The following is a 14,816-nucleotide window of genomic DNA, read 5'->3' on the forward strand; positions in this document are numbered from 1 at the left end:
TCCAGCTAAAAGGAACCACTAACTGTGACTCTGCCCTCTTCTCTTCCACCTCTATGCATTCATGCAGAATTTCCTGGAATGCACTCTTGTATCATCTATGTCAGCTAATATTTTTTTCTCTGTTCTTAAGGCCCAATTCAAGTGGTACTCATGCCATAAAGAGATGGACGGTATGGCACAATGGAAGAGGCATTGGATGCGGAGTCAGGAAGCTGGGATTGAGACAGGGTTTAGATACTTATAAGCTGAATGACTACTGACAGGAGTTTCCTCAACTGTAAAATGTAGATAATAACATTTGTTCTAGCTACCTCAAAGAGTTCTGAGAAAAACACTTTGCATGTCTTAAGGCACAACAGGAATATAAATTATTATTTTTGCCCTCCATTGAAAAGTAATCTCCCCATCCTCAAACTTTCCTAGAGTCCCTTGACCCTATCATATTCTACCACTAATTCTTTTTGTTTCCATGCATTACATAATCTCCTATTTCACTCCTTAAGGGCAGGAACTATGTAGTTTTTCATCATTCATTCAAACAACAGGCATTTATTAAGTGCATACAATGTTCCAGGCATGATAGTAGTTATGAGAGATACAAAGACAAAAATGGTCCCTGTTCTCAGGGAGCTTAGTCTATCAGAAGAAATAACACATAAACTACTAAATAAATACGATGTTAATTTCCAGGAAGGAGATTACTTACTATTAGCTTGGGAGAGGTGAGGGGAAACCAGGTAGGAGGTGATGCTTGAGCTGATGTTTGAAGGGAATAAGGGATTCCAAGAGATAAAGAGAAAGCATATTCTAGGCTTGGGGTGGAAACTAGTACCAAAGTATGGAGATGGGAGAATGCTGGATATCACCAACATTAAGTGGGCCTGTTGGAACACAGAGTATATGAAAGGAAGGAAGTTGTAATAAGCTTAGAAAGTCAAGTTGGAAGCAGGAAGTTAAAGAAGGGCTTTAAATGCCAAAAGAGAGAAGAGTTCTCAACACCTCACCCAATTGCCTTGCACATTTGGTACGTAATAAATATGCATTGAATTGAAATCCAGGTGAAGTCCTATCGTCTGATTTTTTCTCAGAAATATTCTTGGACTGATTAGGGAATATCTTAATAGATTTTATAGATTTAGGTCCCTCCAGAAAGAACTTCTCTGCCCATTTACCGCATTTAGCACTTGCTTTGGCTTTTATATTCTACTACGCACTATGGCTAGTATATAGCTAGTATATCTACATAGATAGACACACATACATTCTCTCTCTCTCTCTCTCTCTCTCTCTCTCTCTCTCTCTCTCTCTCTCTGTGTATCCTATTTCCTCTTGCTAGATTATAATCCTTATGAAGGTAGGGATCATGTCTGATTCATCTGCGTCTCTACAGTTTGTCCAAGTGAATTAGATTTCAGATAAGTCTTCTAAATTCCTATTGCTTTCCAGTGCCTATAAATGCAGACACATGAACCAAACTCAAAGCCCCTTAAAATGCAACGTATGGCCTTACTTTGTTTTTAAAGTAGCGTGAATTTTAAAACTTCTAGCCATCACTCCTCCAAAGGGACAAGGTCAAAACTGGATGAAACTTTTCTGGTCTCTTTTATCACCTTCAAGAACCCTATCCTTTGTACCCTGGACCATCAAACCAATCCATTCTCAATTGTACAAAAGTACAAGTACACAGTAGCACAGAGTGGAAAGGGACCACCTCTACGTGACCAGGAATCCTCTCAACAGCCTCTCTGACAATTCTCTAACCTTTGCCTAAAGATTCACAATGATGAGGAACTCATAATCTTCAAGGAAGTCCAACACACATTTAGAAAGCCCCCTTTTAAAATTTGGATCCTAGGTCTTTTACCTATCACAACCTCCTCCTCTTTCGATTTAATTTCCAGTTTCAAGGACATAATTAGTTAAAATAGACAATTTCCATATACATATATATATATATATATATATATATATGCTTATGATTGTGCCTTATTTATCTTGAGTTTAAGAAAATTAAGTACTGCACTCCACATAAGTGAACTTTCCAAATAAATGAAACAATCCTTAAAAGCTGCAAGATTTACTTTACTTTGTTTGGAAGCATCATAGGTTCAGAGGAAATCTCTCCAAGACATTACATAATTTTGTTATTCCTTAAAAACAGGACAAATGAAACTGTTTATCCTTAAGAAATTCAAAATAATACCTTACAAAGGATGCCAAGTCCATCAAGACAATAAGCATTTATTAAGAGCCAGGTACTTCGTGCAAAGCACTGAGGATACAGAAAAAAAGCAAAAACAATCCTTACCATAAAGGAGCTCCTAGTCAAATGGGAGAGACAACACATAAACAACTAGGTACAAATAAGATGGATACAGGATAAATTAGAGATAATCCCAGAGGGAAGGCACTAGCATTAAGGGGAACTGGAAAAGATTTCTTGCAGAAGGTGAGATTTTTGTTGATATTTAAAAGAAGTGAGGAGACAAAGATGAAGAAGAAGAGTGTTCCAGGAATGGGGGACAGCCAGAGAAAACACTCACAGTTAGGAAATGGAGTGTCTTGTTAGAGAAACAACGAGGAAGCCATGGTCCCTGAATTGCAGAATATGTGGAGAGGAGTAAGGTGTAAGAAGACAAAGGGAAGAAGAGGTCAGATTCTGAAGGGCTTTAAAAGCCTAAAAGGACTTAAAATTAATCTTGGAGGAGACAGAAAGCCACTGGATTTTATTGAGTAGAAGGGTGACAAAGTCAGACCTGTGCTTATGGAAGATCATTTTGGCAGCTGAATGGAGGAAGGACTCGAGTGGGGAGAGATTTGGAGTTGAGAGACTAAGCAGAAGGTATTGCAATAGTCCAGGCACAGATGAAGAAGGCCTTCATTAGGGTGATGGCAATGTCAGAAGAGAGGAAGAGGCATAAAGGAGAGAAATTACAAAGGCACAATCAACAAGATTTGACAACTGATTAAATATGGGGGACAGCTGAGGGTAAAGAGTCAAGGATGAAAGTTAGGTTGTGAGTATGGGTCAATAGGAAAATTGTGGTGTCCTTGACAATAACAGGGAAATTTGGAAGAGAAGTGGGATTGGTAGGAAAGATAATGAGAGTTCAGTTTTAGACTGAGATTTCCTATGAATCTATGATGCTTTCAAATAAAGTAAAATAAATCTTGCAGTTTTTAAGAATTGTTTCATTTACTTGGAAAGTTCACTCATATGGAACATAGTGCTTAATTTTCTTACACTGAAGATAAATAAGGGGTGTATGTGTGTGTGTGTGTGTGTGTGTGTGTGTGTGTGTGTGTGTGTGTGTGTGTGTGTGTGTGTGTGTGGTATAAGATGTCTATGGTACATCCAGTTCAGCACGTCCAATAGGCACTTGGAGATAAGAAATGGAAGGTCAGGAGCGAGGTTAGGGCTGGATAAACAGATATGACAATCATCATCATGGAGATTTTAATTAAATCAGTGGGAGTTGATGTGACCACCAAGCAAACAGTATACATGGAAAAGAGAAGAAGGAAGGGCCAGTACAGAGTTTTGGGGGAACATTCAGGGTTAACAGATGTGATCTAGATGAAGATAAAGAAAAGGAGAATGAGGAGGTTGGAGAGGTAAGAGGAGAACCAAGAGAAAACAATGTCACAAAAACCTAAAGAAAAGAGAGTCTCAAGAAGAAGAAGACAGTGTACAAGGATGTAGAGGGTTCAAGAAGGATACAAGAAAATACTATTAGATCTGGCAATTAAAAGAACACTGGTAACTTCGGAGAGAGTAGATTCAGTAGAATGATGAGGTCCAGTTGAAGAATCATAGAATCTCGGAGAGTATTCATGCTTTAACTAATAGCTAAACTAGATAACTTCTAAGGTACGTTCCAGTGCTAATTTGATAAGTTAAAATAGACAAAGAGGAGAACTTAATAAAGTTCTTCAGTGATTTAGTGGAAAAAGCAATGGATTTAGGAGTCAGAAGGCCTGAGCATGTGCCCTGTCTTTTACTATTTGGTGCCCTTAGGCAAATTATTTAAACTCTCCAAACCTCAGTTTCTTCATCTGGAAAATGGGGATAATACCTGAAGCACCTACCTACTTCATTGGATTGTGAAGAAGAAACGAGATAATGTAGGTAAAGAACATTATAAATCTTAAAGTGCTCCCTAAATGCCAGTTATCACTAATTTGAAGAGATAAAAAGAAGAATTTTATAAAAATACTCAGTGGTATAACAGAAATAGCAAAACACCGAGTGAGAGGCCCTGGAGTTTGAGTTTCCCTCTACTACTTACTAGCTGCCTGACCATTGGCAAGCCACTTAATCTCTCTAAGGCTCAGCTTCCTCACCCATGAAAGTATTTGGAGGGTTGTTGGGAGGGTCAGATGAAATAATGGCTACATAGGTCTCAATAGCAGCAAAGTACTATGTAAATGTAAGCTGTTACTTACATCATTACTACAGATACACAGCATTCACAGGCAAATGAAAAATACCTTTGTTATTGTCTTCACTCATCAAAGAAATAATGCAACAAATGATTGCTCAGAAAGACAGGAATCTACCATGCCACTCAATGAGAGGCTGCTGAGTTCTTACAAGTCCCTGTTACTCTAGGGTGACTGTCACTGCTGCTCTGAGCCAGACAATGTGGTATAAGAGCAGATGGCAGACCCAAATCTGTCAACACAGAGGAGTGTGACAAAATATTTTGCTTCACAGTTGTGTTAAAAGCATCATCGTACATGTGTATCCACACCCCCTCCCAAGGTTTTAATTCAGCTCTGTCTGGCATCATAGTAATGGTCCATGCTTTCACCATGTGTTATTTTAACACATTGTATTTGGTTTTAATCCAGGACTAATATCTCAGAGCCAAGTTTTTTACATCTTCAGTATTACCACCCTAGCACTCGGTGTTCTATGCAGAAAGAGAGAGCTATGATATGGGAAGGGGAATTTGATAAAGAAAAGTAGAAGCAAAGGCCAGAGAGAGGAAAAATAATTAAAGACTCAGAACTGGAAGGAATTTTATAGATAATCTAGTCCAAGGGTAGGGAACCTGCAGCCTGGAGGCCACATGTGGCCCTCTAGGTCCTCAAGGTCAGTCCTTTGACTGAATCCAAACTTCACAGAACAAATCCCCTTAATAAAAGGATTTGTTCTGTAAAACTTAGACTAGATTCTAATCTACACCATCTCCCACCTGGAACATGATTATCCACTACAATAACTTAGACAAGTGGTCCCTCAATCTCCGTTTGAAACTCCTCCAACAACAGGGAGATTGTCACTTCTTCAGGCAACCCATTCCTTTTTGGGACATCTCTGCTTAGAAAGTTCACATACATCTTTTCCCTGTTTCTTCCATTTATTGGTCATCATCTTATCCTCTGCTGTACTACAGCTATTACAAGAATAAGTCTGCTCTTGGTGATCATGCCCTTCCCTTGAGTCTTCTCCAGGCAAACATCACCACATTCTTCTGAATTCAATTTTTTGAGATATCTTCTCTTCTGGGGAAACTGCACTCATTCTTATAACTATGGCTGCTCTAAGAAGGTTATGAAGTGGAAACAGCACTTGACTGGTAAGAATCTGAAGCAGATCCATCTCTGTCTCTCTCTCCCAGTTACTTACCACCTGCACTGACTTGGGTCAAGCAGCTTCACCTTCTCAGTTACTGGTTCCTCATCTGTAAAGTGGAGCACACTAACACCACCTACTCTACAGGGGGGAGTGTAAACAAAGTGCTTTGAAAGGCACTGTATAAAAGTGAGGGGCTACCAGTAATAAATTTGTTATTAAAATGTTATTGTAACAACAATAATTTTTAGACAAGCAGCATTTCTTCATAGGGCTTATGAAGACTTGACTGGTTTCAAGTTTCAAAATATCAAACTATTCTAGCCTCACTTTTAATTTCTTGGAAAAACCGTGAATTGAGAGAATGTTTGAAAATGCCACTTCATGGACATCTAACTTCTTGAAGATACCAGTGCAGATGATAACTTGAGCCTAAGCCATTTTCATAAGCAGAAAGAGAAGTCACATCCAGCTTATGTAGTATAAGCTCAGAAGAAGAATGAGGAGGTGAGAGGAGTGGTCTTTAGGCGGTTCACTACAATGCCTCACTCTATGGCACTGACAGAGAGACATAAATTGCCTACGTGCACCTAATAACTGACAGGAACAAACTGGGCATCAAATAAGGGGATTTGCCAAAACCTAGAAAACTGGGGAATACATGCCTAGTTATACCAAATGACCTTACTTCACTTGGAGCTAACAGTGTTCTTGCTTCACACTGCTCTAATGAGCTAATTACACATTGTTGATATCAGTTATTTATGTTAGACTACTAGGCTGCTACCTCTGTATCCTTGCCTTATCAAAACTTTATACAACCCACTGTCTTGCTCTTGCCTACTTACTGCTCTTCACACACAACTGTCCTTTCCCCTGCCTCTCTATGTTTTCAGTGATTGTCCCCTATGCCCAGAATGCCTATCAGAAAAAAAACCAAAACAGTCAATGACAGCAATCCCTTCAGACTCAAAACAGTGTGGAAGCTCCAAGAGAAAGAGGTATGTCACTAAGAGGTGGGACAAAAATCCTCTCTGCCTTGCGTAAACCTGTTTTTCACCTGTGGGTGACTCATCAAAAGTGGCAGAACCAGAAAAGGGGCAGACAAGCCTCTAGGAGAAGCTTCTCCATCCGCTATCTGATTACAAATGCCGTTTGTTTTGCTGAAGATCTTCTAATCATAAGTAAGAACTGCTTCACTCTTTGTATTTGTGTCCACAGTGCCTGGCACATAAGAGGTGCTTAATAAATACTTGCTGACTAAATCAATAGAGTATTTCTGAGGCTCTGCCTCCAAATACTACCTAGATCCTTTTTGAGAAGATCTTGTTGAAATCCCTGGAGGTATTCAGAGAGAGGTGCAATGACCACTTACTGTCTGTCACAAATGGGTTGTGCCAAGCTTCTACGATATTTTAAAATACACCACACCTAGAAAGCAGGTATCTGTTGAACCCTCTTTTCATAGTATTATTTAGCACAGCACAATATATGGGCAGGTCCCCTAATAGTCTCTCCTGCTCCCATTATTGCTTTCAGAATATAAAAAAGGAATTGGCAAGGGGGGCAAATTAGACAGGATAGCAGAGGTAGAGTGGAAAGAACCCTGGACTAGAAAGTAGGAGAGAACAGGATTCTAGTCTCAGCTCTGCCACTCAGTAACTGGCTATGTTATGGATAAATCTCTTTCTTTCTGGGCCACAATTCTCAATCTGTAAAGTGGGAGGGCTGCACTAAGTGATCTACAAGCATTCTTTCAGCTCTGTAAATCTGAACCTCTAAGGTCAGCACTAAAAATCTATGATGTCATGAATAGTTGATTTGTAGACAGCTGTAATCCTTTTCCTTCCCCTTAGTTATTACAGATAACGAAGAAACAAAGAGAGGAAGTGCATTCAGAACAAACCTCCATCGAGGCTCCGAGAGGCCCGTTTGCTTGCCGTACGCTCGAAGTGTGGCGCGGGCCTGTCAATAAGAGCGCTGGCTTGTCTGGTCTGGGCCTGAGTCCGGCCACTGTAACGAAATTTGGATCCTAGGGCAAGGAACCTGCTCTTGGGGATGGTTTCGGTGGATGTTAGTCTGGAAGAAATATACACATGCATATACTGTACTTAGCTTCCCGATTTCAAGACCCAACTATTGTACACAGCAGAATATTTCAAAAGGAAAAAAATGGTCCACAACATTTCTTATAACTTGAAGTAGACTAAGAAAGAGGTTATCAAAGTAATTCTGTCAGTTCTCAAACATGCTTTATTAGGGGTCTGTAACATATGAGAACCAAGAATAATCATGTTTAATGCCCCAAGCTCAAGTAACACTCAAGATATTATTCAATATATCAATTCAAATTTAATAAAATCTTGTACCATCTACACACACACACACACACACACACACACACAGACTTTTTTCTGTGTGATTCTTAAGTGTTAACGACCCAAAAAAAAAGATAAGATTTGAAAGGGTGGCATGACCTAGTAGGAAGAACACTGGACTTAGAATCTAAGACCTGGAGTGAGCACTGGCTCCTATCACCTGCCACCTGTGTGACTGCGGGCCAGTCATTCAACCTCTCTAAGCCTCTAACAAGTTGGGACCACAATACCTCTACTAGGGAAAGCACTCTGTAAAACTGCAAAGCTCTATGTGAAATTAAATTGATATTATTATTGGGATCTTCCCGTTAGGCTACCTAATCCAACTAGGGTTTAAATCAAATAATTTCTGTGAGAAGGAAAAATAATTTCATGCAGCACATATTTCTCTCCTTTTCATAATTTGAAATGAATGACTAAATTATTATATATGTACTCCCATTGACACAACAGACTTATTTAAGTATCATTCTACAAAATGACCAATCACCTATAGCCAAATTTCACGTTACAATACATTAAAGTATTCAAGTGCATTCTTTTCTACTACTCTTCCCTCTCTTTTCTGAAACCCTACAGTTTTCTTGGTTGGATTAAAGCCAAAAAAGGATGGGAATATAAAGGAAAGAAATCTATAATGTCAATAGCTAATATTAGTCCCAGATTGGGTCCAACATTTGCTTTCACAACTTATTCTGTAATGGAAATTGAAAATGACATATTTCCCCCTGTATTTTATCCCTGTCCACTGTTTCTATGGAGATGAATAGGATATGAAAACATAAAATGGGATGATAACAGCACCTACCTCCTAAGGTTGCTGTGACAGTCAAATGAGATCATATTTGTAAAGTGCTTTGCAAACCTTAAACCACCATATAAATGCTGACTATTAATAGTAGTTATACTATTCATGTATGAAGAACCAAGTGATAAGGTCTCCTTACTGGCTTGCCTGCCGACCCCCATGACAGGAGGCAGACTCTCTGTGTGTAAAAAAGTGCTAGAATCATGAAAACTGAAGAGGAAAAAAAAAGCTTTCCTGGCTTTTTCTGACTCTCTAGAATAGTTAGGCCTCAGGGCCAGGGGCTGTGTGAAGTTTCACTCTCACCATGCAACAACCACCAGGTTCACACAGAGTAGACTTCAAAAGCCACAGGAGGGGAGAGAGAGGTTAGTGAGTAGAAGCCCTCATGGCTAAAGTACACTAACTAGTTCCTGCCTCCTATTGTTTTCTGGTCCTGCCTCAGAACTACAGAAAATGCTACTGAGCTCCCAGGAAAGAAAGGGAGCTGTCTTCTTCCACCCACCCACAGATCATGTAAATATTGAGGCATGTCTGCCTGAGTACAATTTGGCTTATTTTGGATTACTGAAGATGACCTTATCCAAGCTGGATAGAATATCACCCAAACATACAAAGAAGCATTGTGCCAACATTTAATTACTGTCAAATTAAATTACAATAAGAGAATTTAAAAGGAGAACATTTAGCCTTGGGAAATACTTAAGTGAGAAATATACCTGAAAAATGTATGATGCTCTACACATACTTTCCACAATTTCTTAGCTGCTCGATAACTGGGAAGTTTGAATCCAATGGTACTTTCGTATTGTTCATGCTATTTAAAAAACAAAAAAACAAGATATCAAATATTGAGCACCCTCCTAAGAACAGTTCTGTATCCACAGAAATACAGGCTTCTGAAATCCTATACTGCTCCAAATACAGACCATCCCAGAATACAGGGTGATACCACTAGCCATACCAACTAAGGTGGAAGGGATCTACTCCAACCCATACTAAACAACCATTCCCTTTACAACATCTCCAACAAGTAGCTCACCAGCTTTCACTTGAAAACTCCCAGGGATGGCGAACTCCCTGCCTCCTAAGATAGTACATTTCCCTTTTGGACAGCTTTTCTTTAAGGAGCTTTTCTTTACCTTAGCCAAAATTTGCCTCTCTACAATTTCTGTGTCTCCTTAAAATGAGAACCCTTTGAAGGAAAAAATATACAAGTATAGAGTGAAAAATGTGCTATTAGATGTTATATTAAAGCTTTAAACTCAGGACAGATTTTGGGTGGAAAGTGTGGGCTATATTCAGACCACCATGACACTATTACAAAGAATGTTATCAGTTTAGGGACATAGGATATCAAGTGAAAATTTTAAGCTTGCTAAAAGTTAAGAAATTTATTGAAAGGAAAGCTTTTTTCCTATTAAGATAGGATGCTTCCTTCCACAACTACAAAGTCAAACAGCATACTTTATTTTTTTTGTACAAGGAAGGGGGGAAGCCTCAATTATACATTTTATTTCAGTTCATTCTTGTAGGTGGGAAGATGGGCTGCTGCATGGATCAATTATAGTTCATTCCTGATTGGTACGGAAGTTATTATTATCAAATATATGTATTATACCAGGGTAGAGAACCTGTGGCCTCTAGGTCCTCCAGTGTGGCCCTTTGACTGAATCCAAACTTCACAGAACAAATCCTCTTAATAAATGGATTTACTCTATAAAACTTGGATTCAATCAAAAGGCCGCACCCAAGGACCTAGAAGGCCACAGGCAGCCTCAAGGCCGAAGGTTTCCCACCCCTAACTCTGCATTTTCTCTCTCAGCCTTGTTTGTTTTGAGGCCACCTGACTTCACTCAATGATCAGTGCATGGAACACTAGGGGATTCTCAGAATCAGTCACTGTAATTACTCATTAGCAATTCCAGTGATGGTATCTGGTTTGGAAATTTAGAATAACGACCTAAATCAGGTTCTTTTATTTATATGTATAATATGTACATGTATGTTTTCCCTTGTTTCCATTAACACATGTATTGAAGGGGTGGCTGCTAATGTTTTTCATTCCACTTTCACTGAAGGCACCTACACTATGCCTAGATGAATGAAAAAAGCTGCCTAGCCTGCCTCTGGCTTCTTCCTTCTCCAACCCATCTTACATAAAGAGAATTTTATGATCATCTGTCATTTTAATTATGGGACTTGTCAGAAAGCTAAGGCTTCCAAATGCCTGATTTACTGAATTAAATGTTTAATTATGCCTATCATAAGTTTTTCAGTATTTTAACTATCTACATAATACCTGCATATTTGTTTTTACCAATTTAACAATACCTAGCCACAAAGGCAAGTTCATTTAGGCGATGAACAAATGTTTTAATGACAACATGGCATGTTAGAATGGAAAAAAGCAATGGGCTCTGGGTTGGGAGCCCTAGGTTTTAGCTCTGGCTTAGACACTCTGGACAAGTAAAGGTCTTTTGGGACCTCAGTTTTCTCATCTGTAATATAAGGTGCTGAACTAGATTCTCCAAGTCCCCTTAGGCTTTTAACATTCTATGAATCTATGCTTTGCCTATTATCTCTTTATCTTTCTCAGTGCTTAAAAGTGCTTTTTTTTAAACTGTAGAAATTTTAAAAATACTTTAAAATGTTTGAATACTGCACAACAAATACAAAAATACTGACATGTTAGACCAATTTTCACCAGCAGGTGGTGCTATGTACAAAAGAATGAATCATTTACCCCATAAACTGAAAATTGCCCAAAAAACAATACTGGGTCATGGGGTGTGTGACTTCATACACAGTTATATCAAAGCCAGAAGTAATATGGCTCCAAAACTGAGTGATTCTTCTTAAGAGTTCAACAGGGATACAATACTAAGTTAGAGTTACTAGGAGAAGACTCACATATTCATGAAATTGGAGGATAGCAGAATGATTAGATAATTGCAATTCTTAAACAATCCAAATACAGTTCAGCTTAGCATCAGTGTCAAATTACCTTGGCACCATGTTTTTACCAGCATAAGCAGAAAACAAAACTGACTAATGTGTATTTCTTAGAACAGTATCTGCTACATAGTAAGCCCTTAATAACTGCTTGTCGATTTGACCTGTCTGGGCTCCTCTACATGGTAATGGACAATTTTCCAACAACCAGTAGAATGGGCAGTGTTTTCAGAGTTAGAAGCTCTGAGTTCAAATCCTGACTCTGCCACTTACTATGTCTGTTGTGTCCCTTCTCTGGGCCTCAGTTTCTTCTTAAGTAGTTTGGACCAGAGGATCATTCAAGTCCCTTCCATCTCCCAGCATGACAAGGCCAGTAGGAAGGAAGAGGAAGAGAAGCACCAAGGAGGCTAAGCATGCAATGAACAATCAGCTGAATGACTAATGAGGGGGAGAGGGGACAGGAGGCCATGGTGAACCTGGAATGGAGAAGCATCATCTATGCTAAGCCTATGAGTGGTCTGAGGGAAAAACCAAGGACCCCATACCTCTCCAGGTCGAATCTTGATAAAAAAGCTGCTACGCTTATAGGAAATCTTCAGCACTTTGGGCCAAGGAAAGCGGTTAATTCTCAGCTTGTCTTTGTAAACAAGAAGGCCACTGGAACACACTCCCAGTGTGATGTCCACTCCCTCCAAGTCCTGAAAGAGTAGCAAATATCAACATCTCAAACGGGCACAAAAAACCATTTATCTATGTTACACACAAGAGATTTTCCTAAAATGCCATTCTGACCAGGTCACACCATTTCTAAATAACCCCCAGTGGTTCCCTATCACATATGAACGCTTTTGTCATCTAAAGCCATTCCCAACCAGGCCCCATCGCACTGTTCCCACTCTACCATGCACTATGCCCCTCCACACACTCTAAGACCCAGCCAAACTGCCCTTCCTGCTGTCTTGTCCCACATAGCACCATCTCCCACCTCCGTGCCTTTGTCCTAGCTGTACTCCTTGTCTAGAACACACTCCCTCTTCAGCACTGCCTCTTAGAATACCTGGTTTCTATGAAAACAATGCTCAAGAGCTGTGTTCTCCATTAGGTCTCTCTTGGTCACCTCCTGACTGTTAGTGCCTCCCCCCTTCACCCCATTATCCTATATCGGCTTTGCAAATTTTTTAATATCCTTATATATGTATATGCTATCTCACCCCACAGAAAGTGAGCTTCTTGGGGGGCAGGGACCATTTTGCTTTTTCTTTGAAACCCCAGTTTTTAATGACCGCCTGGCACATAGCAGATCCTCAAGGGTTTGTTGGTAGACTGATTTTGTATAGCTGCATTTACTCTATGTATGTTTATATGTGTACATGTTAACTTCTCACTGGAATGCAAGCTCCCTGGGGGTAGGGAATGCTTCCTTTTTGTCTTTATGCCCCCAGTGCCTGGTAAAGAATCTAGCATAGAGCATAATAATAATAGGCTAGCATTTTAAAAGGCTTTAAAGTTTGCAAAGCACTTTATAAATATTTTCTTATAGGATCCTCACAACAACCCTGGAAGGAAGGTGTTATTATTATCACCATTTCATAGATGAAGAAACTGAGGCAGACAAATGTTAAGTGACTTGCCCTGAGTCACACAGCTAGTGTCTACAACTAGGATTTGAACATAGGTCTTCCTGACAGCCACCTAGCTACCTATATAGCAAGTGCTTAATAAATACAAGCTGATCTACTGATTGAAAAAAAAAAAAGAATGCTACCTTAAATTCTAGACCTCCAAAAACCATAAGCAAACCTTCAGTATTTGCAAGGAAATGGTGGTGAAGGGTCAGGGTCTGTGATTTCATCAGTGTGAGGAACTTCCAGTGTTTAAAATCCCTCCCCACTGATATAGATCAGCAGCTCCCCCATAATTTAAAATCTCAGAGAGCTGCCCAGGGCAAAAGCCCATGTTCTCCTCCATGGTCACACAGCCCACATGTTATCAGAAGCAGGACCTGAAATAGTTCTTGCTGACTTCAAGGTCAGGCCTCTTTTACTTTTTTTTTTATTTTTTATTTGTTATTTTTTGGCTTTTTTAGGCAATTGGGGTTAAGTGACTTGCCCAGGGTCACACAGCTAGTAAGTGTCAAGTGTTTGGTCTGAGGCCGGATTTGAACTCAGGTCCTCCTGACTTCAGGGCCGGTGCTCTATCCACTGCGCCACCTAGCTGCCCCGCCAGGGCTCTTTTATATGTGACACCATACTGCCTGTCACTTCTGATAATACTTCCCATTAAAGCTTAAAAGACAAAACCAACTTGTAGAGATATACACAACCATAGTACTTTGAATAAAGCAGGAGCTTATCAAAAGAATCTTCTACTAATAATAAGAAGAGATTAAACTCAAATTTATATTTCACAGGAGTAGTCTACAGAAGAATAACTCTGAGTACACACATCACATCCTCAGGCACCTGCTGCCTACTCACAGCACAAAGACTGTGAGAGCTTTTGTTATATATGGTGTCCCAAAAAAGTCTTAGTGAAGCTTTAAGCTTTAACAGCATATCATGCTATTAAATAAATTTAATAATTATCAATACAATCTTTGTACTCTAAGCAAGTAGCAATACTTCATTAATTTCTACCTTTTAAATACTTGCACAGCTTTGGTAACAACACTAAGTTCACATCTTAAATCATTTGCTATCAGATTAGTTTTTCATTTCTTTATTCAGCAAACATAATGAATGCCTAACATATACAAAGTTCTGTGCAACAGATTGTGTTGGATACAAACATGGACAAAGCAATTCCTACACTCAAGGAGTTTATATTCAGGAGGTAAAAAAGATAAAATACATGCACAAATATTAATGATGACTCAAGTTTCTAAAGAATTTCCAAGTTTACAAGGCACTTCCTACAACAAATGCAATAATTTATGTCATACAAGTATCATCATCCCCAATTTTCAGACGAAGAAGCTGAAGGCTAAAAAGGTGACATGCCTGGGGTTACACTTAGCACAGAGCTGGGACTAAAATCCAGCTCATCTCAATCCTAGATTAATGATCTTTCCAATGTGATGTTGCAACAATACAAAATA

At 39.3% G+C, this 14,816-nt stretch overlaps 1 protein-coding gene across 15 annotated transcripts in view; it reads right to left on the bottom strand.

The window, feature by feature from the left end:
* EPB41 (erythrocyte membrane protein band 4.1) overlaps positions 1-14,816 on the bottom strand; it is a 184,065-nt gene that overhangs the window by 54,460 nt on the left and 114,789 nt on the right. For all 15 annotated transcript variants that reach the window (XM_020983325.2, XM_020983330.2, XM_078145526.1 and 12 more), the window contains exons 9-11: positions 12,265-12,417; positions 9,484-9,581; positions 7,488-7,660 (exon numbers count right to left, since the gene is read on the bottom strand). In XM_020983325.2, coding sequence (XP_020838984.1) covers positions 7,488-7,660; positions 9,484-9,581; positions 12,265-12,417 — 424 coding nt within the window. The remainder of the gene's footprint in view (positions 1-7,487; positions 7,661-9,483; positions 9,582-12,264; positions 12,418-14,816) is intronic.

Source organism: Phascolarctos cinereus, unplaced genomic scaffold, assembly GCF_003287225.1.
Source record: "Phascolarctos cinereus isolate Bilbo 61053 unplaced genomic scaffold, phaCin_HiC Scaffold_726;HRSCAF=1367, whole genome shotgun sequence".
In the NCBI taxonomy this organism is placed as follows: domain Eukaryota; kingdom Metazoa; phylum Chordata; class Mammalia; order Diprotodontia; family Phascolarctidae; genus Phascolarctos; species Phascolarctos cinereus.